Genomic DNA, 24791 nt, shown 5'->3' with positions numbered 1-24791 from the left:
TTATAGATTATTAATAATAAACATGATCACAAGTAAAGGGCTAGGGGTGACCTGTCTATAGTCTAGTACATTTACCCCAGATACAAATGGATCCAGACAATCAATACAGCACACGATTAGTAGATCTATAATGTCAACTGAGCAGAGCTAGCTTTAGAGCTTGGAGCTATAGAGCTAGAACTAGAGAGACAAGAGCACAAGGCGACTTGCTGGCCAGTCCCACTTCCTTGAATTGTGGGAGGGGCTCGCTGGCTCTCTGTTTTTAGGTCTGATTTCAGGTCAATATTATAATATTATGCTAGACTATAATGCTATGAAGTGGAGGTGTCACTCTGATTACAAAGCTCTCTCTGAAAACAAAACCTAAGGTATTATTTATATTTAATGTAGAACCAGCACCCTGCACGCCTGCCGCACACATTTAGTAAACTCTAGCAACTTTCTTCTTGCCTCAATATTATACCACAGTGGTTAACACACAAAGAATTCCTTGGCGTGTGAAGCACACTAGTTTTATATCATATAGATACTGTCAGTGTCATTTATACTGGTCTATGCTTAACTAGACCCTATTTTTGGCCAAACATGCACTGATAGAAAAACGGGGCTGCATGCATGGTGCATATTGTATGGGATAATATAGATCTGATTCTAGTCTATAACCATAAAATCAGCCTGTTCAAAATGTCCCAACCTTATATCACATGCATGAACGTATGGATGATGCAGAATTTGCAGTTGAGCGCCAATTTTATAGGGTTTTTATTTATATATTAATTTCTTACATGAATGCATGCACTTGTATAAATTGCAAAAACAAAGCATTTCATACTATCGCAAGCGTCAGTTTAGAAACTGGGTCAACTTCAAGGCCGTAGACAGCGGGAGGCAAAGGGAAACTGCCCCCCCCTGGCATTCTAGATCTAGCATTTAGCATTGTGCTCTAAACATGCACAATTAACGCTTAAATTATTGAACTATCGTAGAGAGCATGCACTGGTGCAGGAGGACCTTCTTATCTCAAGCTACCTTACCTTAGTTGCTCGCTTCCTGAACAGTTATCAAGGGCGGGACAAAACATTTTTCAGGTCAACTGTTTTTATAATAGGTTTGTGCCAGGGCTATATAGTTACAAGTTACCAGGAACAGCTATATACTCGGAAGATAATATGAAATAACAGTTCTGAACAAATTGTGCCACCCCTGAAACCTATAAGCTATCTATCTACCGCCCTGCTGCATGCAGAACAATAGTAGCATTGTTCACACACACACGTATAAGGATTGACATGCACTGGCCACAATTATAGCATTGTGATTTTCAATCATTAGTGTGTTTGTTACTACGTACAGCTATATATGACTTTGTAAGGAAGGACACGTGTATAGTTGCTAACCTGTTTCGCCCTCATTACTGTTTACTTGCCGTATGAATTGGTCATAATTATGTCAGCGATTACGTATTATGTATTGAAGGTCAAAAGCTGACAATGCAGTATTCCACGTACTGCAATTGACAGGAAATTTACACCGATTTTTCAAGCTGACTGAATGTAGCCCTGAATGTTGTTGCTGTATTCCACAGAAATCACCCTTCCCTCCACCTTCAAACCAGTCTCAACTTCGACCACCCTCAGACCTACCTATACCTCAGAGGTAAATTAATAAAAAATCACGTGTGTATAATAGTGTTTTTGTAATGTGTAAACAGACAGTGTATATATGTAAATCTGACAATTAAACTTGCTGTAGCTAGCTAGAGTAAGGCATCTCAGATAATCAGACACAATGCATGTTAAGGAATGCATTACGTAAGAACTATACATGGTGCTGAAATGTATTACGTAAACAGTCTGCAATCTGATGCAACTCCAACTTTGGGGGTTTTATTGTTTAGTTATTGTCCTTACATAATTACTATGTGACTCTCAGCATATCCCCTTACAGAAGAAACGGTAGGTTGTGTCTGATGATCGATTTTTTTGTCTGTTCTTACCGTTTATCAGACACTAGCACATTTTCAGCTCTTGAAGACGTAGTAGTTGATATTTATCAATTCTTTTTTCCATACATTCATAGTAACACATGCTTGATCAGATGGTGCAAAAGAAAATTTTTTATCACTGCTTGTTTCCTCAGAATGATTCTCTGAACATGCATTGTGTCTGAATATAGATGCCTTACTCTAGTAGCCTCGATTCCAGACCGCATTAAAATACGGCCTGGTACCTATATTGCATGGGTCATAGTGCGCATGCGCTTCAGAATATTGGTAATCGTACTACGAACGTAAAACCTATATCGTAAAATAGTCCGTTTACTAAGAATATGTTCCGTTATTTCCATGATTGAGTTCCGTGACTATAGAATTAACACACGTGAGTATAGAATTAACACAGTAAAAACACATTCGTTACATAATAGTTAGATACTTTGCTTGGGATACTACAGCAGGCCTTTGGGATTATAATTCCCATAGACACCTCCTAAGCAGTATCTAACGAGTTTAGTTGCTAGGTTCATTTCAAAAACTAACCCAAAGAATGGACGCGGACGAAGACCTAGGCCTATAGACAAGCTCTTTTCTGAAGAAGTACTCGGCATAATAATGACCGAGCCCATAGACCCCGCCCTCTACGACATAAATGTGGAGGCGGAGCTGGCTACTCTTTCTACAGAACAAAGAAAGGAGGAGGAGCTGGACGAGCCAACAGAACCTGCACAATCTTCTCTACCTAACTCAGGGCGAATGAAGCTTTCTTTAGCAGTGCCTCTACCTCCAAGCAAGTGCGTGCATTTGCACCTCAATTAACGAGATGGAAAAATTGAAGAAGAGTGCTATTCCTAATAGCACAACTTCAGATACAAAGTACTGCTTCAAGCTATGGAATGACTGGTGTGAGTACCGATTAAAGTGCCATGGGGATGTTATTCCACTATATTGAGTGACCTGAAATCCGAGGAACTATCCGAGAACCTGAAATGCTTAATTTTTCAGATTCGGAAGAACGATGGCTCAGAATTTCCACTGATACACTGCACCACATTGTGAGTGGCTACAGAGGTATTTGCGATGGAATGGAATTCCTGGGATTGACCTGTTCAAGGATGCTTGTTTTGCTGACTTTCGAATGTGCCTAGACTCCGAAATGAAGCGCTTGCAGAGAGCTGGACAAGGGTCACAAAAGAAGAAGGCTGAACCTCTAACAGAATAAGAAGAAGAACTTCTATGGAACAAAGGTCTTCTTGGATGCAAAACTCCACAAGCACTGGTTGATATGGTACTTTTTATGAATGGTGTCTACTTTGCTCTACGAAGTGGTAGCAAACATCGTGAATTGAGGTCAGAACCATGCCAAATTCAAGTAATTGAAGTTGAAGGACAGCGGTCGTATTTGAAATACACAGAAGACATATCTAAAAATCGACCAGGAGGCTTAAAAGGCAGGAAACTCAAGCCAAAAGTAGTGTCTCACTACAACAATCCCGAAAACCCTGAAGATGCTTCGTTCGGCTATTCAAGCTTTACCAACAGCTCCTGCCAAAAGATTGTCCTAAAAATTCATTTTACTTTCGAGCCTTGAAAAACCCAACACTACTACTTGGTTTTTGAACAAACCAATTGGCCACAATACGCTGGACCAAACAGTGGCTCGACTATGCTCTGCAGCTAGTATTAAGGGGTACCGAACGAATCATTTTCTCCGTGCAACTGCTGCTACTAGACTCTACAACGCTGGAGTGGACGAACAAATGATAATGGAAACAACTGGACACCGAAGCTTGGAAGGAGTTCGCAGCTACAAGAGAACTTCTGAGTGTCAAAAGAAGTCAGTTTCAGACATTCTCAACGTAAAGCCAATTAACATACTGGCACACACTGATCACTCACAGATGGCAGTGCAACAGAACTCACAAACCAACTGCTGTCAATTTATGCCTCCAAACTTTAACTTTAGTACCTGCAACGTTACCATCAATCTCTCTATGCCTACATCGAACAACCAACGTATTAACAGCGACTGAACATTATAATTTTATGTCATTACCAAAAACAGAACAGTTACTTCTCATTGTTTATAATACAATCTACAAAAAAATGTTTGAAAAACATAAAATAATGAATGGTTGTTGTGAACATGAAAATTACAGGTTTATATGAGAATTTACAGGTTAATATGGGAAATATAAACCCTGTACTGACCAATCAGATTGCTGGATTCTGGGCTACTAGTAACTAAAGTAACATAAAACATAAAGAAAGAAACATTTTTTGAAATTTAATGTAGAAATGACATACATTTCGGTCATTTTAACACTGATGCATCTCATATATATAAAATGTGTTTTTGCTGTGAAGCTAGGCTTAAACACTAGTTTGAAGACAGAAAAGGCTCTCATCTACATTGCGTTCTGGCAAGGATTGTGTGTAATAGTTTAGGCTTTGTGGATTTTATTGTTGCGAATTGATCGTATATGCCGGGTTCTCTTCGCAAGTAGCAGTTAAGAGGCACCATGCACTTCCCATAGCCTGTACAGATCCAAGGTAAGACATCCTGACCATACAACTGTCATAGAGGTAGATGATCATGCAGATCCTCTTTGGCTTCAGACTAGTGTGAAAGCCTTCTGGACGCAACAGAGAGTTAAGCTGATGTATATATGCATAGATAAAAAATAGATGAGAGAAAGAAAAAAAGGGATTCCCCAGATTCTGGAGAATAAACTAACTCATGCGCACTATCACCATGCAATAGGTACCAGACAGCTGGCTGTATTATAATCGGCCTGGAATCGAGGCTATATATAATAGTTAGATACTGTTTAGGAGGTATCTATGGGAATTATAAGCCCAAAGGCCTGCTGTAGTATCCCGAGCGAAGCGAGGGTACTACGAGTGCCTGCGGGCTTATAATTCCCATAGATACCGACTAAACAGTATCTAACGAGTTTAGTTGCTAGGTTCATTTCAAAAACTAACCGAAAGAATGGACGTGGACGAAGACCTAGGCCTAGACAAGCTCTTTTCTGAAGAAGTACTCGGCATAATAATGACCGAGCCCATAGACCCCGCCCTCTAAATGTGGAGGCGGAGCTGGCTACTCTTTCTACAGAACAAAGAAAGGAGGAGGAGCTGGACAAGCCAACAGAACCTGCACAATCTTCTCTACCTAACTCAAAGCGAATGAAGCAAAGTGTCTGCAGGCCTCTTATCACGGCAGGTGCAGTGTACAGTTTGGATAGTGATATCTGCATAAGGTGAATAATTAGAATGGAAATCCCGGGATTGACCTGTTCAAGGATGCTTGTTTTGCTGACTTTCGAGTGTGCCTAGACTCCGAAATGAAGCGTTTGCAGAGAGCTGGACTAGAGTCACAAAAGAAGGCTGAACCTCTAATACATACTCCGTGCAACTGCTGCTACTAGACTCTACAACGCTGGAGTGGACGAACAAATGATAATGGAAACAACTGGACACCGAAGCTTGGAAGGAGTTCGCAGCTACAAGAGAACTTCTGAGTGTCAAAAGAAGTCAGTTTCAGACATCCTCAACGTAAAGCCAATTAACATACTGGCACACACTGATCACTCACAGATGGCAGTGCAACAAAACTCACAAACCAACTGCTGTCAATTTATGCCTCCAAACTTTAACTTTAGTGCCTGCAACGTTATACCATCAATCTCTCTATATGCCTACATCCAACAACCAACGTATTAACAGCGACTGAACATTATAATTTTTTGTCATTACCAAAACAAAACAGTTACTTCTCATTGTTTTTTATAATACAATATACAAAAAACATGTTTGAAAAACACAAAAATTAATAATGAATGGTTGTTGTGAACATGAAAATTACAGGTTTATATGAGAATTTACAGGTTAATATGGGAAATATAAACCCTGTACTGACCAATCAGATTGCTGGATTCTGGGCTACTAGTAACTAAAGCTACCTGGTAGATAATCTATGGCTAGATTTTAGTTTCTTGAGCGCATATACATGGAGCTAAATTACGGTGTTAAACTGATATGGGGAAAGATGGCAGGAAACAAAATGTATAATTATGGAGAATCTCTGCTTTGTTTCCGGTTTCTGCCACGTCCAGAGATATCAATACCAGACCGTATTTTTCAACGTTGTTTTATTAAAACAAATTGGCCTGGGATCGAGGCTACAAGTTTCTTAGCTTCCTGAACTAGAAATTAGGTCGATACGGGCCATGATTTAGCTAGTCTTTGATACCGCTATTTAATAGTAAGTTGATCGAATGAATCTCCTACCAGAGGACAAAAGCTCTGTTCCCAAACTCGGAGGTTCCACTGTTATGCTCGTGCAAACACACATCAAATACTTATTGCTAAGTGTGATATAAATATTATTTATGTCGTAGAGATAGGTGTATTTTTCAAATGCGGATACGCAGGCAACCACCATGGCAGGTGCCCTACATTTGCCCTGTTGTTCAATTAAGTGGGTGGACCATGTATATAACTATTGCATGGCATGGTACCATTTGCTTATTTGGCATATTTAGTCATATCCAATCATGCATAATGTTGACTTTATGTTTAAATAGAATGCTTCGAGTGTCCTTGTTAGTGGTGGTGGTGTTGGGTTGTCTCCTGACCTCCTCAGTATGCAGGGCTCAGGTGTTCTATGTCAAACCTTCACAGTCTCAAAACACCACCTGTCCTGGTAAGATCGAGCCGTGTCACACTCTCAATTACTATGCCCAGAACGCTGCATCATTGCTTAGTGGAAAAAGTAATGTCACATTAGTGTTTGTTGGGGGTGTCCATCTTTTCACCGAGCCGAATTTTGAAATTGCTAATACGACGAATGTAACACTGATGGGCATATCCATTCAAGCTCCTCCTAGTGTTAAATTTTCAGCTGGACAGTTTAATCTTACTATGATCGATAAGTTAGTAATAAGCCACTTGACCTTTCTGTATGACTCTGTAAACTGTTCAGAGTCAGAGTATGAACCAACAGTATTTAGTGTGTCTCAAATTAGGAGATTCTCACAAAATCATATTCAATCTACCTGCATTTTTTGGATGCTTGAAATGACGAGCCAATTTCAACTATACAAAAACAATTCAACTTATAAGTACGGAAAAGTTGCCTATACCGATCAAACTATCATTAACAATACTCATAGATCGGACTCGATTTCAATGTCTATTCACCATTGTTCATTTGTGTCGTCTGAGCTTTCCATATATCTGAACAGTGCAAGCAACACAACTTTTAATGGAACCATTAGCAGTTCGTATGGTGTTTCCATTTATACAGTAATTGCTAGTCCAGGTTTCACGGTGTACATAACGGTAAATGACTGTCACGAATTCAGTAGTGGAGGTGGACGAACAATGATAAACATTTGGTTGGCAGTCATGATTAATAAGTTTGAGCTGAGAGTTCAAGATAGTAAGACACAATCAATAATTCTGACTAGCTCACAAATTCAAAAAAATGCAATGATTGGGATTTCAAATAGCTCTTTCTTTGGTGGACAAATTCAGTGCACAAATGTTACAAATGTTGCCCTAAGCCAGCTTTCACTAAACAGATGCAGTATCTTTCTGTTGACGAAGAAATGTAGACTTGAAAATGTCAATGTTTCAAATAGTCCTCCCGTGTATATTGGCGGCCCTTCAACAGTAAACATTGATGGTTGTGTATTTGAAAACGGAACAGACTTTGGTGACTTGATTTATTCACATTAGTCTTGTCTTTTGTGGAAGCGTACTTTTATGGGACTACTGTGTTCAGGAACAATATCGGCTATCGTGGTGGAGCAATACGTTTGTTCAATAGCATGATTTATCTTACTAACCAGTCTAAAATAATATTTCAAAACAATACTGCACAAGACAAGGGTGGTGCTGTATATGTACAAAATCCAGTGGACAATGAACTAAAAATTCTTGGAACAGAAAAGAATTTTCAATCAGTGGACATAAAGAGGCGCCAGTGTGTGTTCAGTTTATCGTACAATCTTACTGATGGAGAAAAACCCAATAGTTTAGTTACCTTTAAAGGAAACAGTGCAAAGAACGGTGGTAGTGATGTATATGGAACTTCACTGAAGTCAGATTGTTTCGTTACTCCTAACGCATGGCAAACTTTTAGCTACGAGGTTCAGAGTGATATATTTAAATTTGATTCAAACACACACTCAAACCTTTCATCAGTTTCTTCCGACCCAACCCGAGTTTGCTTTTGTGATGAAAATGGGATTCCAAAGTGTGCTTCCTATTCTTACATTGTTCAGCATCAAAAAGTTTCCCCTGGTGAGAAGTTCAATGTCAGTTTAGCACTTGTCGGTGGTGATTTTGGTGTTACTGGTGGACCAGTTCACGCTCTTTTGTTTTCTGAGCAAGGAAAAATACTTACTTTCAATCATTCTGTTAAAATTTTTTCTGGTACGATTTGCTCCTTATTTGAGTATGAGGTGTACTTAGATAAGAAAAGTGATACAGTTTTGCTATAATTATTTTGGTTCCGACGTAATCTCTATTAAGAAAAATAAATACAATTTTTCCCCCCAAAATAAGTCCATATTCAAATACCATAACCACAGTGAAATTGACAACATTTTGGCCACAATTCCAATTCTTCTGAAAATCACTCTACAGAAATGCCCACTGGGTTTGGCACTCAACAGAGACACATCTTCTTGTCATTGTGTCCAAAGGCTAACAGACTATGGAATTAAAACATGTGCTACTGTAAATGGAGAGGGGCTGATAACCCGCAATGGTACGATCTGGGTGAGTAACTCAGAAGCTGTAGACAATGAGACAGGTGTTGTTGCATACAAATATTGCCCATTTGATTACTGTACAGCAGAAGAGGTTGCTGTTAACCTATATAAGCCGAACACTCAGTGTGCTTTCGATCACAGTGGTATTCTGTGTGGAGGTTGTTCCCCAAACCTCAGCTTAGCGTTGGGTAGTTCTCAGTGTCTGCCTTGCTCTGATAATGGATATGTGGCTTTCTTTGTTCTGTTTGCAATTGCTGGTTTGGTATTAGTGCTCTTCATTAAGTTGTTAGATATGACGATAACAAAAGGAGCCGTCAATGGACTACTTTTGTATGCTAACATTCTGTGGACTAATCAAAGCATTTTCTTTCCTCATGCATTTCGCCAATCATCTTCGCTGTTTCATTTTTTCACCACGTTTGTGGCATGGCTCAATTTGGATCTTGGAATTGAAACCTGTTTTATTCAGGGCCTGGATATGTATTGGAAAACTTGGTTGCAATTTTTGTTCCCTCTTTACATTTGGAGTTTAGCCGGACTCATCATCTTAGCCTGCCACTATTCTGACAAAGCTACTAAACTATTCGGCAACAATTCAGTTCATGTTTTAGCTACATTGGTCCTACTCTCGTACTCGAAGCTTCTCCGTACAATTATTACATCATTGGGGGTTGCTATTCTTGACTACCCTGGTGGGATGAGAATTATGTGGCTAGCAGATGGTAATGTTCCATATTTTGGTGTACGTCACTCATTCCTTTTCATAGCGGCAATATTTGCTCTGATAATATTCTGGTTGCCATACACAGTAACAATACTGATAGTTCCTTGGCTTAGGAAATATGGTAACATCTCATGGGTTAACAAACTAAAGCCATTCTTTGATGCTCATTATGGCCCCCTCAAAGACAAGCACCAGTACTGGATTGGATTGACACTATTAGTACGTGTGATACTGGCCATTACCAATGTTGCCATTCAAGCTATTGATCCCACTATCAATCTTCTTGTAACTATAGCTTTGTCTTCATTATTGCTCTATGTGGTTGCTTTTTCATATAGAAAATTGTATCTTTCGATTCTTGAGGCCTCCTTTGTTGCCAACGTGATTATTCTTGGGGGAGGATTTTTGTACTCAAGTAATCAGATTGCTTTTGCTAGTTTTTCTGTTGGTATTGCATTCCTCACATTCCTACTAATAATCTGTGTACAAGGGTACACTCAATTGAAGACACTTTGTCACTGCAGAACTTGTGTGTATAGAAAATACAAAAATATTAATGGTGTGAATGACTCTAAAACAGAGTGTGTCCCTCCCACTCATTCTGTGGTTTCATTGTACAATGACACGACCCAAGACTACTACCCGCTGAGAGAAGAATTGCTGGAAAGTGACAGTCACTGAAGACAGTGCATGATTACGTTTTGCAGCCCTAGATAATACTGTTTCTAATATAATTATACTGTAGTTACTGGATATCTGATCTTGTTTTTGAAAGGTGACAGAATAGCTTTATGGTTTTTATCATGAATATAGTATACATTTAGAGGATTGCAATGGCATCATTAACTTATTCAGGTGAAAGTAGACGTATACAGTATCTCTCATGAAGCCTCGGTTTTCCACACTATAGTCTGACAGAGGACAGACTATCGTATACATGTGGACATGCACATTCGCTATATAGCTCTCTATCTAGTAGAAGAGAGTACTGTGAGATAGACTGTATACAAATTATGAGACAGGTCACCTTTAAGAAAAAAGTACTTCAGTTACAGATTTGGAGTCGTATATGCTTGTGTATACAGAGATACCGCAATAGTTTGTTTCAAGTACAGAATTTAATTGCATGGAGAAAACATTTTAATTTACCGTAGTATTAGGTGTGAAATAATTGTAGCACTGGTATCTGTTACCACAACTTCAAGCAACTGTTTTTGTAGACAGGAGAAGGAATTAAAAGTCAGCAATGGTGTCTCATAATTTCTCCTCGTCTCATAACATCCGAATCAATACAATCACTAAAAACTAACATCAGCGCAAACAAAGCACTTTCACTTTCACTTGCTTTCATGCAAACCCTAAAAGCTATTGACTGACCATAGTTATTAAGTTATTAGTGAACAGACTTGCTTCCTGTTAGACAGGGGTCCAAACAATTCATGAAGATCCCATTACTCTATTCTTTAATTCTTGAAATGTGCGTTTCAACTACCCGCCCCACCTCACACAATAAAAAGGAAAGCGCCTATTATCATAATCTCAATGACTCTCAGTATTATCTTCCTGATGATCTAGAACAGGCATGCCATAAGCATAAGGACATTATGCATAAAACTTAATGAAAAATGGACATTGATTACTAAATAAGTGGCTGGGGGCTTCTAAATCACATGGACACCGACAAAACAGTGTCTAACTCATTTAGATACTAGTGCGCATGCGCACGCCGCTTGACTACAATACAATTACTTGACAACGGAATACTAGGTATACTAAGTAAATTTGCAGGTATACTGAAGTCCCATGTATATATACCTGCTCTGAGGCACTTTTCCCATGTACTTCCCATGTACATCTTATCTCTACTAGTGTCTAAGTATTATTTAGAACACACCTAGCGCCCGAGATAATCTGCGAACCAAGGTGCCATGCATAGACTCAAGGTTAACGTGGTGCACGTGACGAGGCACAGTCGAGTGCATTACGTAACCGAGAGTCCATCTAAGTACACCAGAATTAAAATACGGGATTTTGGCAGGTGTGTTCTAAAGGATTTAGTGCATGCTGTCACATGATCTATAATTATAGCCTCATGTACAGCCTGCATGCATGCACTATGTATATAGCTTGACCTGTTTTGTACCTGGCTACATTTGAATATCCAATGTCTTATTTTTCGTGAAAAAAGTAGGTGTGGATTAAGTTATTCAAAAAGCATGCATGGCCACCTAGCTGACTATTTTTTGCTGAAGATCATGTGAAAGCACTAATTAATCATGCTAGCGCTAAATTTTATTCCGAGCATATTAAATATCATGGCCTATAGCTACACCCCTTGTACCCTAATGCTCAGATTAAACCACCACATACCACACGTAGATTATATGCATGCATGCATGCAGGATGCAACTTGTCACAAGTTGCATTCTGCATTGAGAGAGTATTTTAATCATTGTAAGTTGTTAATGTATTGACTGTTCTTATGATTTGTAGCAAGTGTTCAGTTGAGTGCTTTATTTGGCCATTCAGTTTATTTGGTCATTTAGCCCTCCTAAGTGTATAGGTTTAGTGACTGCCCTTCTCAGACTCCAGTTCTCTTAATTATTATACAACATGTGGCTTAGAAGTTACAGCTGTAGTATCAGTGTTCTGTTACTCTTTGTGTCCATTGCTTCTGTTCACACGGAAGACCAGCTCCAGGAGCGATGTGAGATACATCTATCTGTGTCAAAAGAAGCTTCTGTAGCAGTTGAAGAGTGGAGACAACAATAATATTATGCTCAATACGTAAAGAATGAAAGAAACCTTACTGAGACGATGTACCTGAGATTTTACAGCCTTCAAGAAGCACTTTCAGCTCTAAACACGACAGATTTTCCCAGTACCGACAGTTGTGTACAACTTGTGATCCCCAACGGAACACACACAGTAACCAGCAAAGTTGTTATTGCATAGAATCTGAAAATGTTGGCTAATGACTCTTATGATGATGTTATTGTCAAATTTAATGTCTCTACACAAGAAAATGTTAGTACCTTTAATGTCATAACTTTCAAGAATGCTGATTATGTGGTACTCAAAGGGATAAAGTTCATAAGCAGCCCCGGGATCATCGCTATGGAGAGCATTGCATACATACATGTGTCGCATTGTCATTTCAGGCCAGCTGTAGATGCATATACAAGTGATTATCTAAGCAGCACTGACATTATAACGTTGGTTTATGTTTGCTAATTAATATACCCTTATAGTCTCCCTATAATTATATAGCTACGGTTTTACTCATTCAGTTCGTTTGATCGAGGTGCTCTAGATATGTACATGTGCTTGAGAGTTGTGGTTCACAACTGCACATTTGAGGACAATGGATTCTCTGGAGTGACCAAACAAGACCAATACAGAGGCCACGCTGGAGGTCTCTCTGTAGGTGAGACACAGTAGAATAACTAACTGCATTATTCAAACCTGCATGCAGTATACTACATTAATTTTCACGTAGTCTATCAGATTTGAAGATAATTTACTGCATTTGCTCTGTATAGGCTATGACGATAATGGTACTGAGATATTGTCTTCCATCAATCGAGGTTTATTAGTCTCAGACTGTGTCTTCAGAAATAATACCAGCAAGCCAGACGGCCCTCCTATCTCCACCACTCGTTTATTTCAGATTTACCAGTTTGTAGGACGAGGCGGTTCCATCGCCGTGAGTATAAACTCGACTTTCTCCTATGATGTCATCATTCAAGACTGCGTCATTAAAAATGGCTATGCTCGATCTTCTGGTGGAGGAATGTATATTGTGTTCAGTGGACTTGCTAGTCACACGACTGTCATAAACTCAACATATTTCATCACGAATAATCGTGATGGCCCAGGAGGTGGAATTCATATCGGATATGTAGAAGGACCGTATTTATTTGCTTCTAGCCTCAAAATGGATTCTTCTGTGTTTAAGAAGAATTCAGCTGATTTTGGAGGAGCAATTCATGTGCTTACCAATCGTAAGTAAAATAATCATGCATGGTTAAGTATGTAATTATACTAGCAATTGCATACCATGCACCAATGCAACTGAGTTAGTCAGTGCATGTGTGGTATCAGTGCATGTGTGGTACTATAATTATAATCGTAAAATAATTATCACTTCAATAGAACGTGAGTTTACAAGCAGTGCTCAACTGAGTTATTCTGCGAACATCAACAATTGCTTGTTCACTGGAAACACTGCGGAGTTTGGCGCAGCCATATCTCTCTCCTCTCTCCTCTTACTGGTGGATACAAGTCGTGTGCTGCCATTGGTTTTCAGGGACTGGTAAGTTTAATATACGATATGCATTAACTTACTACCAGTAACTATAGGTGTTAAAGCTCTTAATATTAGAGTTGAGAAGTACGTCTATTGTCTAGTAGACATTTCATGCATCCATGCATGTTGCCACATATATTTGGTGTTGAGTACAATGCATAGTTGTTTGCAAGCACAATCATCAATCATCAGACAATGGCTGTTGACATTGTACATTGCATATGGTTTTGCCCTGATTTGACTATACTACAGCATGTTCATCAAGAACAAAGGAAAATATACAAATACTGGAACAACACTGAGCATTGCTCATCTTTCTCTGGCCTTTTATGGACACAATGTATTTGATGATAATGAAGGATTTGGTCTAGTGGTACGTTTGTCATACCGGTTCTTATAACGACTATATAATAATATTATTGTATGAAAGCTACAATTAATGTACGTATTGCTAGCTTGATAATGGTAAGCTAAGGTTGCATTTAATACATTCATTTTAATGGAAATGTGATCGATTGTGTTCTATACTGCTATACAGCTTAGTGGGACTCGGGCTGATATTCATGGATCTCTTGTGTTCTCTGGAAATAAGAAAGGAGGAGGTATCATAAGCATTGCAATGCTCGCCACTTCTTTTAGCCAGTTACGTCTGTACAAAGGAGCAAGTATTAAATTTGATGGAAATTATGGAACATAAGTAGAGCTGCTGTTTGTGGCTAACTCTATACCCAAAGATACTATCTTTGCTCTACGTACGTACCTCATGCATGCTCAGCAGATAAATAGTTAGCTAACCGGTCATCCATCGCCTGTTTTTAGAGCACTTCCCTGTCCATTTTTAATATGAAAAGATAGTAGTTGCATGCCCTCTTCTCTTTATACGTCCTTGATAATTATCTGTTGTGATTAGGATAGGGGCTGCCATGATTATCAGTATCTATCTGTATTGTGTGATCGAAGAGATGGCATTTGAAGGACTTGGGAACAGACCTGTTATGGTTTGTAGAGTGTACTGACACCCCCTTTGGAGTTCACTTTCTCATCACTTTGCATATAGTAGCTCTAAAAGATTAATAGCCTATGTCTAAGTGTATCTGGTGTCTCCTCAAGAGCACAGTTTGCTATAATACTACAAACTATTAATATCTTTACTGATATTAATAGTTTGTACTATAAATGACACTGACAGATAGAACTAAAAAAACTAAAACTAGTATGCTTCACACGCCAAGGAATTCTTTGTGTTAATAAGCAAGAATGTTGCTAGAGTTTTACTCTAAAGTTTGCACACACCCCTTTTTGCTCATTACACGCCCCTTTTTAGCAACTCGCCTCATCCAACGGAAGTACTGGGTGTTGCCTATCCCTTTCTTTTGTGTATCTATGATTCCACTAAGTGTTTCAAGATCTCACCACAGCTGTGACGACCTCCGGCCAATCACAGGGAACGGTCAGGTCGTAAAAGGATCTTCTCCTCAGTGATGGAACCTTCAACAACTGTGGTCATTCTGATTCTGCATAATTATTATAGATATCTACTTTTTAATAATAATTATAGAACATGATCACAAGTCAAGGGCTAGAGGTGACCTGTCTATAGTACATTTACCCTAGATACAAATGGATCCAGACAATCAATACAGCACACGATTAGTAGATCTATAATGTCAACTGAGCAGAGCTAGCTCATAGATACTATAATCTATGGCTAGCAGGGGCGGATCCAGGGGTGATTTTGAGGGGCTGAAGCCCCCCCCCTTTTGAAAAAACTACCATGTGTTGTAGTCTGACTCTACAACAATTTTGCCACCAATTATGCATCTGTAGACTCACTTGAAATCACTTGAGAGATGCTAGACAACAGCTACTAGGAGTATAAAGGATCTAGGGTAGCTAGCTGGACGTACCTAGCTAGCTAGCTAGCTGTACGTACGTACGTACGTACATCTGATCAGTACAGTATCACCATAGTATTAAAAGTAAGTGCAGAGGTCAACGTATTCTACTCATTAATATGAAAGTTCAAAGGTCAAATCTTGCAAAAAAATTCGCCGGCGAGGCTGCCCTGGGCGGCTCTGCCGCCCTCGAAGGGGCTTCGCCCCTTTCTAGCTAGCCCCCCCCTTTTGTTTTTCCTGGATCCGCCCCTGGCTAGCTTTAGAGAGACACATGCACAGGACAAGAGCACGGACTTGCTGGCCAGTCCCACTTCCTTGAATTGTGGGAGGGGCTCGCTGGCTCTCTCTCTGTTTTAGGTCTGATTTCAGGTCCCAGAGGTACTAGGTGTCACTCTGATTACAAAGCTCTCTCTGAAAACAAAACCTAAGGTATTATTTATATCTAATCTTATTTATATCTAATGTAGCCTGCACGCCTGCCGCACACATTTAGATTTACAGTAAAACTCTAGCAACTTTCTTGCTTATTAACACACAAAGAATTCCTTGGCGTGTGAAGCATACTAGTTTTATATCTGTCAGTGTCATTTATAGTACTGATCTATGCTTCACTAGACCCTATTTTTGGCCAAACATGCACTGATTATGATAGAAAAACGGGGGGCCGGGGGGGGGGGCTGCATGCATGGTGCATATTGTGTGGGATAATATAGATCAGATTATAGTCTATAACCATAAAATCAGCCTGTCCAAAATGTACGTCCCAACCAGTTTCATCTTATATCTATAGCTAACACTAGCCTCGTTCTCAGGCCGATCCATCTCCAATTGAACGCTAGGTCGACTCCTAGGCCTGGTATTGATTGTATCTGGGCGTGGTTGGAATTCGCTCAAACGAGCGAATTCCTAAGCGACCACATCAAGGTGTTTAGCTTAGCTAGCTACCTGTGACTCGACTATGGAGACTTCAGTTCTGGATTTCGATGGACAAGGGGAGCTCTGGTCTTACCAAGCTTATACCACACTTACGTCACCACAAATTGATCTCATTGGTCAACAGCTGTAGGATATATAGAATATTAGCCTACAGCCCCAGGCATGCACAGTTTTTCAAGTTGTTTTTTAGTTTTTTCATTTGTTCAAGAAAGTAAGCAAAGAGAAAAGAGCCATGCTCGACGGTACTAAGACTCAAAGCGACGGCAGAAACACGGAAGGTGCTCTCCAACAAGATGGCTAAGCTTCCATGGTCCATGGGCGCGGTTTAGATACATTTTATCCAAGAAGAGCTTGCAACTCCAGTAAGGGACGTCGAATGGTCAACGCTTGGACCAAGGAAGCTCTTGAGCATCTGTAGGAGTCAACATGTTGCTCAACTAGCTGTTTGACGCCTGCAAAATCCGGCATAGTCTTGTTCTTTTTTGCAGTCTGCATTGCGATTGAATTGTTGCTAGGGGGAGGTCCTTTTATAGTGCTGCGGTCACGTGGTATAAGTCAAATATGCCACACCTACTCGGAGGATATGCACTCTATATATCCTCCGCTACCGTGGTTACTCCGAGGCGGAGCCGAGGGGTATGTAACCACGGTAGCGGAGGATATATGGGTGCATATCCTCCGAGTAGGTGTGGTATATCCTATACTTGTAGTCCATCAAAAATGGTAGCAGAGAGACTTGCCATATCCTATTGTGTTGGGGAATCACACAAACACATCCCTTCCCTCAGACAGGAGCTTGAGAGCTGGGTCTGTTCCTTCAAGAGAGTAAGGCCTTCTTGCTTCGTGCAAGACAGGGCATAAGCTATTGCTCCATCGAAATCTAGGAATTCGCTCGTTTGAGCGAATTGCAAAACAAAGCATTAATTTTCATACTATCGCAAGTGTCAGTTTAGAAACTGGGTCAACTTCAAGGCCGTAGACAGCGGGAGGCAGAGGGAAACTGCCCCCCCCCCCTGGCATTCTAGATCTAGCATTTAGCATTGTACAATAATATCTGAACATGCGCAATGCAACCGCCTCACAATGCACTGTATATAGTTCAATAAAGATTGAACTATACAGTGCATTGTGGGGCGGTGTCGTAGGAAGCACTGGTGCAGGAGTACCTTCTTATCTCAAACTACCTTACCTTAGTCGCTCGCTCCCTACAGTTATAATAGGTTCGTGCCAGGGCTATAGTTATACAAGTTACCAGGAAAAGCTAGATATGAAATAACAGTTAACCTTTTTTTTAAGCAGAACAAAATAATTGTGCCACCCTTGAAAACCTAAGCTAGCTACGACCCTGCTGTATGAAGAATCCCTTGACAATATAGTAGCCAGCATTGTTCACACACACATAAGGATTGACAATGCAACTGGCCACAATTATAGCATTGTATTAGTTATTGCCCAGCACGAGTGCAATAACATGCCATAATTATATTGCACTGGAGTAACATAATGCCTGATGCCATATATTGCACGAGGGCACCTGCAATAACTAACTTGTTGCCCAATGACGTCAAACTCTTCTGATTGGTCAAGTTTTTTCCCTATAAAAGACATCATTGTATTCAGGAATTCCATAGTAAATTCTTAGGTTTTGTTCCCACAACTTATGGGGAAAGGTATATAGCAGCCTATAATGATCGAGTTTAAGTCAAAACGTAAATTTCTTTCTTAAAATCTACTACATTTACACACAGTGCAAGTGCATATAATCTCAGTGCATTATGCCATATATGGTTGCTATGGTAGTGATGCAAGGCCAACCTTAAAAGAAAAATATCCGGGACAAAAAAATTGAGGGCTTTTAGCCCCATTGTATTGACACTCACGGAAAGTTATTATGAGAACAGTTGCTTCCTGTGCATATAGTCAGTACGATCAGCATGCTGGAGAGCCCCACCCACAAACTGCAAAACAATGTTTTATCGTAGCAATAAGCAAACAGCATACTCTTCTAAGCTTTCAAGCCATGCATATAGTTACAGTATTTTTGAGCTTCTTTGGACTTTATTATCCCAGCTCAGGAGCAGCAACCTTGAAAGTCCGGGACATTTCAGGTACGTGCTTTCCAGACGGGACACAAGACAGAGCCTCCAAATCTGGAACAGTTGGCACCTATAATTATGTATGTACACCCTAAAACCTGCATGGACGTACTTTCGTGAGAGCAAAGTAGGTACTTGCTCATGCGCATGTAAGTTGCACCTTTTCTGTAGAACCAACGGCGAGGTTTACGCCCACCAAATACTCGCAGCCTCGTATCAAAGTTTATACTTGTGGCAGTGTTTTGTATTTTCATTCTACCATAGTACCAATTAAAGTTATATCACACTTAGCTATGTTAATTTGTAGATGATGCACTAATTATGCTTGAAGACAGAGGTTCAGGTAACAACAATCAGAATCAGTATGCACACCGAAAAATATTGTACAAAACGGAAAACCAAAAGAAATTCTAGAACACTAATATAGAACTTAGGTCAGGCAACTAAAGCTACCACTAGAATAGTGACAGCTTATGATCACTATTTACACAGATCACAAGCTATCTAAAACCATAGTTACATTTAGTACAAGTGCCACTCAATTCAGCAAAATAACACTGATTGTGGACACAAAAATAAACTGTTTGAGTGAACTAGACACTCTGTCGACCGTTTCTGCAAATGAGATGCAGTGGTTGAAAAAAGAATGATACGGTTAAAACTTGTAGGCGATTTTCGAAGGTGATAAAAACTGTTTTCTAATCGATCAAATTGTTGCTGTATAGATTCGCGATCATTCCCGATTCATAATCGTCATTACGGTAAAAAGTTATTGTGTCAACACACGGGCCGGGTGGATGCTCTTACGAGCATCTTCTTGCTTTATATAGATTTCAGTACGTTCCTTTGCTTCTTGAACTAGAAATTGGGTCCATACAGACCATACATATAAACATACTATATAATTCTTTGATACCGGCTATTTTTAATGAACCTCCCACCAGCTAGAGGACAACCTCTGAAAAGAGGACAAAAGCTCTGTTCCCAAACTCGGAGGTTCTGCTCGCTCGTGCATGCACACGTTAAAACACTTATTGCTAAGTGTTATATAAATATTATGTTTATATCGTAGAGATAGGTGTATTTTTCATGTGCAGATACGCAGGCGACCACCGTGGCACGCGCCCTACATTTGCCCTGCTGTTTATCAATTAAGTGGAACATGTATATAACTATAGGCGTGGTTTACTATTCAATTATTTGGCCTAGCTCTAGAGTAAATAAATCAAACAATTATTCTGTTCAACTGCCATGCATAATTTTGACTTTATATGTTAATTAATTCTAACAGAATGCTTCGAGTGTCCTTGTTAGTGGTGGTGGTGTTGGGTTGTCTCCTGGCCTCCTCAGTATGCAGGGCTCAGGTGTACTATGTCAAACCTTCACAGCCTCCAAACACCAACTGTCCTAGTAAGCCGTGTCACACTCTCAATTACTATGCTCAGAACGCTACATTGCTTAGTGGAAAAAGCAATGTCACATTACTGTTTGTTGAGGGTGTCCATCTTTTAACCGAGCCAAAGTTTGAAATTGCTAATACAACGAATGTAGCGCTGGTTGGCATATCCATTCAAGCTCCTAATGTTAGTTTTTCAGTTGGTGGACAATTTAATTTTACGATGATTGATGAGCTAGTAATAAGCAACTTGTTCTTTCAATATGACTCCGTAAACCTTTCGGAGTCAGCGTGTGAAACAAAAGTAAGTGTGTCTCACATTAGGAGATTCTCGCAAAATCACATTAAATCTACCCGCGTTTGTTTAACCCTTGAAATGACGAGGGAATTTCAGCTATACAATTCATTCTATAATAATGGAAAAATTGTTTATACCAATCGAACGATCATTAATACTCATAGATTGGATTTGATTTCAATGTCTATTCACCATTGTTCATTTGTGTCGTCTGAACTTTCCATAAATCTGAACAGTGCAATTAACACAACTTTTAATGGAACCATTAGCAGTTCGCATGGTGTTTCTATTGAGTCAGTAATTGCTAGTCCAGGTTTCACGGTGTACCTAACAGTAAATGGCTGTCACAAAATAGGAATTAACATTCAGTTAAATTCGATGATTAGCAGGTTTAAGCTAAGAGTTGAAGGTAGTAAGGTTGAATCAATAATTCTGTGGAGCTCACAACTTCAAAAAAATGCAGTAATCAGGGTTTCGAATAGCTCTATCTTTGATGGAGTACTTGATTGTGAAAATGTTACAAATGTCACTCTCAGCCAGCTTTCACTAAATCTTTCTGAAATATTTCTGTTGACGAAGTACTGTAGACTTGAAAATATTAATGTTTCAAGCAGTCCTGGCATGTATATTGGCGGCCGTTCAACAGTAGTTATCGATGGATGTATATTTGAAAATGCAACAGATATAAGAAGTTCTTATTCACCATTAATCCTGTCTTTTGTGGACTTGCACTTTAACGGGATTACAATATTCAGGAACAATATTGGCTATCGTGGTGGAGCAATGTATTTCTTCAATACTAAAATGTATCTTACAAACCAGTCTAAAGTAATATTTCAAAACAATACTGCACAAGACAAGGGTGGTGCTGTATATGTACAAAATCCAATTGACAATGAACTTGGAACAGAAATCAATTTTCCATCAGTGGACATGAAGAGGAGGCATCAGTGTGTGTTCAGTTTATCGTACAATCTTACTGATGGAGAAAGACCCAATAGTTCAGTTATCTTTAAAGGAAACAGTGCAAAGAACGGTGGTAGTGATGTATATGGTACTTCACTGAAGTCAGATTGTTTTGTTACTCCTAGCGCATGGCAAAACTTTAGCTATGAGGTTCAGAGTGATATATTTAAATTTGATTCAAACACACACTCAAAACTTTCATCAGTTTCTTCCGACCCAACCCGAGTTTGCTTCTGTGATGAAAATGGGAGACCAAAGTGTGCTTCCTATTCTTACATTGTTCAGCATCGAACACTTTCCCCAGGTGAGAAGTTCAATGTCAGTTTGGCACTGGTCGGTGGCGATTTTGGTGTTACTGGTGGACCAGTCCATGCTCTTTTGTTTTCTGAGCAAGGAAAAATACTTTCTTTCAATCAATCTGTCAAATTTTTTTCTGGTACAGTTTGCTCCCTACTTGAGTATGAGGTGTACTCGAATAATGAAAATAGTACAGTTCTGCTATATTTTGGTTCCGACGTAATCTCTATTAAGAAAAATAAATATAATTTTTCCCCCAACAATGTGTCCATCTTCAAATACCATAACCATACTGAAATTGACAATATTTTGGCCACAACTCCAGTTCTTCTGAACATCACTCTACAGAAATGCCCACTGGGTTTGACACTCAAAAGAGACACATTTTCTTGTCATTGTGTCCAAAGGCTAACAGACTATGGAATTACAACATGTGCTACTGTAAATGGAGAGGGGCTGATAACCCGCAATGGTACGATCTGGGTGAGTAACTCAGAAGCTGTAGACAATGAGACAGGTGTTGTTGCATACAAATATTGCCCATTTGATTACTGTACAGCAGAAGAGGTTGCTGTTAACCTGAACAAGCCGAACACTCAGTGTGCTTTCAATCACAGTGGTATTCTGTGTGGAGGTTGTTCCCCAAACCTCAGCCTAGCGTTGGGTAGCCCTCAGTGTCTGCCTTGCTCCGATAATGGACACGTGGCATTCTTTGTTCCATTTGCAATTGCTGGTTTGGTGTTAGTGCTTTTCATTAAGTTGTTTGATCTCACGATAACCAAAGGAGCTGTCAATGGACTGCTTTTGTATGCTAACATTCTGTGGACTAATCAAAGCATTTTCTTTCCTCATGCAGTTCGCCAGTCATCTTCTTTTTTTGTCACATTTGTGGCGTGGCTCAATTTGGATCTTGGAATTAAAACCTGTTTTATTCAGGGCCTAGATATGTATTGGAAAACTTGGTTGCAATTTTTGTTCCCTCTTTACGTTTGGAGTCTAGCCGGGCTCATCATCTTAGCCTGCCGCTACTCTGACAAAGCTACTAAACTGTTTGGTAACAATTCAGTTCATGTTTTAGCTACACTATTTCTACTCTCGTATTCCAAGCTTCTCCGTACAATTATTACATCATTGGGGTTTGCTACTCTTAACTATCCTGGTGGGACGAGAGTTGTGTGGCTAGCAGATGGTAATCTTCCATATTTTGGTGTATGCCACTCATTCCTTTTCATAGCGGCAATATTTGCTTTGATAATATTCTTGCTGCCTTATACAGTAACAATACTGCTAGTTCCATGGCTGAGGAAATGTGGTAATATCTCATGGATCAACAAGCTAAAGCCATTCTTTGATGCTCATTATGGCCCCCTCAAAGACAAGCACCAGTACTGGATTGGATTGACACTGCTTGTACGTGTGATACTGGCCGTTACCAATGTTGCAATTCAAGCTATTGATCCCACTATCAATCTTCTTGTAACTATAGCTTTGTCTTCACTATTACTGTCTGTGGTTGGTTTTTCGTATAGAAAATGGTGTATCTCGATTCTTGAAAGCTCCTTTGTTGTTAATGTGATCGTTCTTGCAGGAGGATTTTTGTACTCAAGTACAATATCTAACGAACATTTTCAGAATGCTTTTGCTAGTGTTTCTGTTGGTATTGCATTCCTCACATTCCTACTAATAATCTGTGTACAAGGGTACACTCAAGTGAAGACACTTTATCGTTGCAAAACTGGTGTGCGTAGAGAGTATGAAAACATTAACGGTGTGAATGACTCTAAAACAGAGAGTATCCCCCTCACCTATTCCGTGGTGTCATTGCACGATGACACGACCCAAGACTACTTCCCACTGAGAGAAGAATTGCTGGAAAGTGACCGTCACTGAAGACAGTGCATATGCAGCCCTTAATAGATAATACTGTTTCTTAATAGATATCTAAATAAATCTTGTTTTTGAAAGTTGCCAGATTATTATTAGCTTTTATGGTTTTTATTATATGAATATACCTTTTATTATAGGATTGCAATGGCATTTAGTATACAGTGTCCCTCAGCACTGCTCGGTTTTCCACACAATGTGTGTATATATGTTTGAATTTGTAGCTGTATGCATGACCATAAGCCTGTAAAATATTGCTTGTGATACAGTATGTATGGGCGAATAGTATAATTATAGCTATTGCATGTAAGCTATAGATGTCCCAATCGTGATCATTTCTACTATATCCTCCGTAGTTTCCACTGATCTTCTCTCTGATGATGTCCATTGGATTATGCCTATTTCTTCAGCCTTACAAGAGTGTCTTTGCTAACGTCATAAAAGCCAGTTTTAGTGTTGGTGTTACTAGAAATCCGTAATGTAGATGTGGATCTTAGATACACAACAATTTTCTTTGTATTCGAGGGCCCTGGAACTGACAACCAGTGCTTGGATGGAGGAATACAGGCCACCAGCTTTGTCTCTTTTGTACTCGCACCCTTCTATTACATCCCCCTGGTTACCTTCATCTCTATAGCAGCTGTCAGTGGAGTTGTGCTTCTAAGGTAAGACACCTCGTTTCCTTACAAAATCTATAATCTCACATGAATTACCAATTAAACCATAACCTCATTAAATCCTTGGATAAATTTATATTACCTTGCCTGCCTGTATGCCTTCCTTTCCTGCAGGAATCGATGCTGTACACGCCAGAAGATGGAGCTTGAGGAACAGCACAATGACAACCAATACAGAAGCTACTATTACAGAGCTGAGGACAACACTGCTGCTATAGTTTCTCTGTCGAACTCAGTGGTCAACAAATACCTCTATCGGAACTTATTCGGGCGATTTTCAGTCGCCGTCGAAGAGAGGATTACAATGTCTGCCAACTAATACTCTTCCGAACCGACTACGCTAACAAAACACAAGATAAGTGTAAAGCCAAGATCAAGTTCAAAAATCAATCATAATGAAATCGTAGAAGTTCAACTTCCATCAAGAAAGACAATCCTGATGAGTTTGAGCTCATAGAACTTCAACAAGTAGATGAATCTGACAACTAATATTTGTACTGTATGCTTTTCTCAGTATAATTTATTGATATGA

The 24791-nt window shown here is 39.5% G+C and overlaps 3 protein-coding genes across 6 annotated transcripts in view; 2 read left to right on the top strand and 1 right to left on the bottom strand.

Annotated features, from left to right (window-relative positions):
* LOC135338759 (NBAS subunit of NRZ tethering complex-like) overlaps positions 1–242 on the bottom strand; it is a 37996-nt gene extending 37754 nt beyond the window's left edge. Inside the window, exon 1 of the mRNA XM_064534838.1 lies at positions 76–242. The gene's annotated coding sequence lies outside the window, so the exon portion shown is untranslated. The remainder of the gene's footprint in view (positions 1–75) is intronic.
* Positions 243–24791, top strand: LOC135338764 (probable autotransporter YfaL). 4 transcript variants are annotated; one of them, XM_064534845.1, is made up of 7 exons: positions 243–368; positions 1586–1656; positions 12796–12932; positions 13048–13509; positions 13661–13820; positions 14067–14187; positions 14353–15531. In XM_064534845.1, the coding sequence occupies exons 3-7, from the start codon at positions 12821–12823 to the stop codon at positions 14509–14511; spliced, it is 1014 nt and encodes a 337-aa protein (XP_064390915.1). In that variant the 5' UTR covers positions 243–368; positions 1586–1656; positions 12796–12820; the 3' UTR covers positions 14512–15531. The 4 variants fall into 4 exon arrangements, 3 of the variants coding, with proteins under 3 accessions (XP_064390915.1, XP_064390914.1, XP_064390913.1); XR_010395739.1 differs by lacking the exons at positions 12796–12932; positions 13048–13509; positions 13661–13820; positions 14067–14187; positions 14353–15531 and adding exons at positions 24108–24247; positions 24374–24791; XM_064534844.1 differs by lacking the exons at positions 12796–12932; positions 13048–13509; positions 13661–13820; positions 14067–14187; positions 14353–15531 and adding an exon at positions 6586–11059.
* Positions 15956–23805, top strand: LOC135338761 (uncharacterized). Its single transcript, XM_064534840.1, has 2 exons — positions 15956–16138; positions 20033–23805. The coding sequence occupies exon 2, from the start codon at positions 20034–20036 to the stop codon at positions 23586–23588; it is 3555 nt and encodes a 1184-aa protein (XP_064390910.1). The 5' UTR covers positions 15956–16138; position 20033; the 3' UTR covers positions 23589–23805.

The sequence above is a fragment of the Halichondria panicea genome, chromosome 7 (assembly GCF_963675165.1).
Source record: "Halichondria panicea chromosome 7, odHalPani1.1, whole genome shotgun sequence".
In the NCBI taxonomy this organism is placed as follows: Eukaryota; Metazoa; Porifera; class Demospongiae; order Suberitida; family Halichondriidae; genus Halichondria; species Halichondria panicea.
The sequence above is the reverse complement of the archived record's forward strand: the minus strand, read 5'-3'. Positions and strand labels throughout refer to the sequence as shown.

What these genes read in the sequence shown, in the direction of transcription:
- LOC135338761 (XM_064534840.1), top strand. Translation starts at nt 20,034, where the DNA reads ATGCTTCGAGTGTCCTTGTTAGTGGTGGTGGTGTTGGGTTGTCTCCTG.
- LOC135338764 (XM_064534843.1), top strand. Translation starts at nt 6,587, where the DNA reads ATGCTTCGAGTGTCCTTGTTAGTGGTGGTGGTGTTGGGTTGTCTCCTG.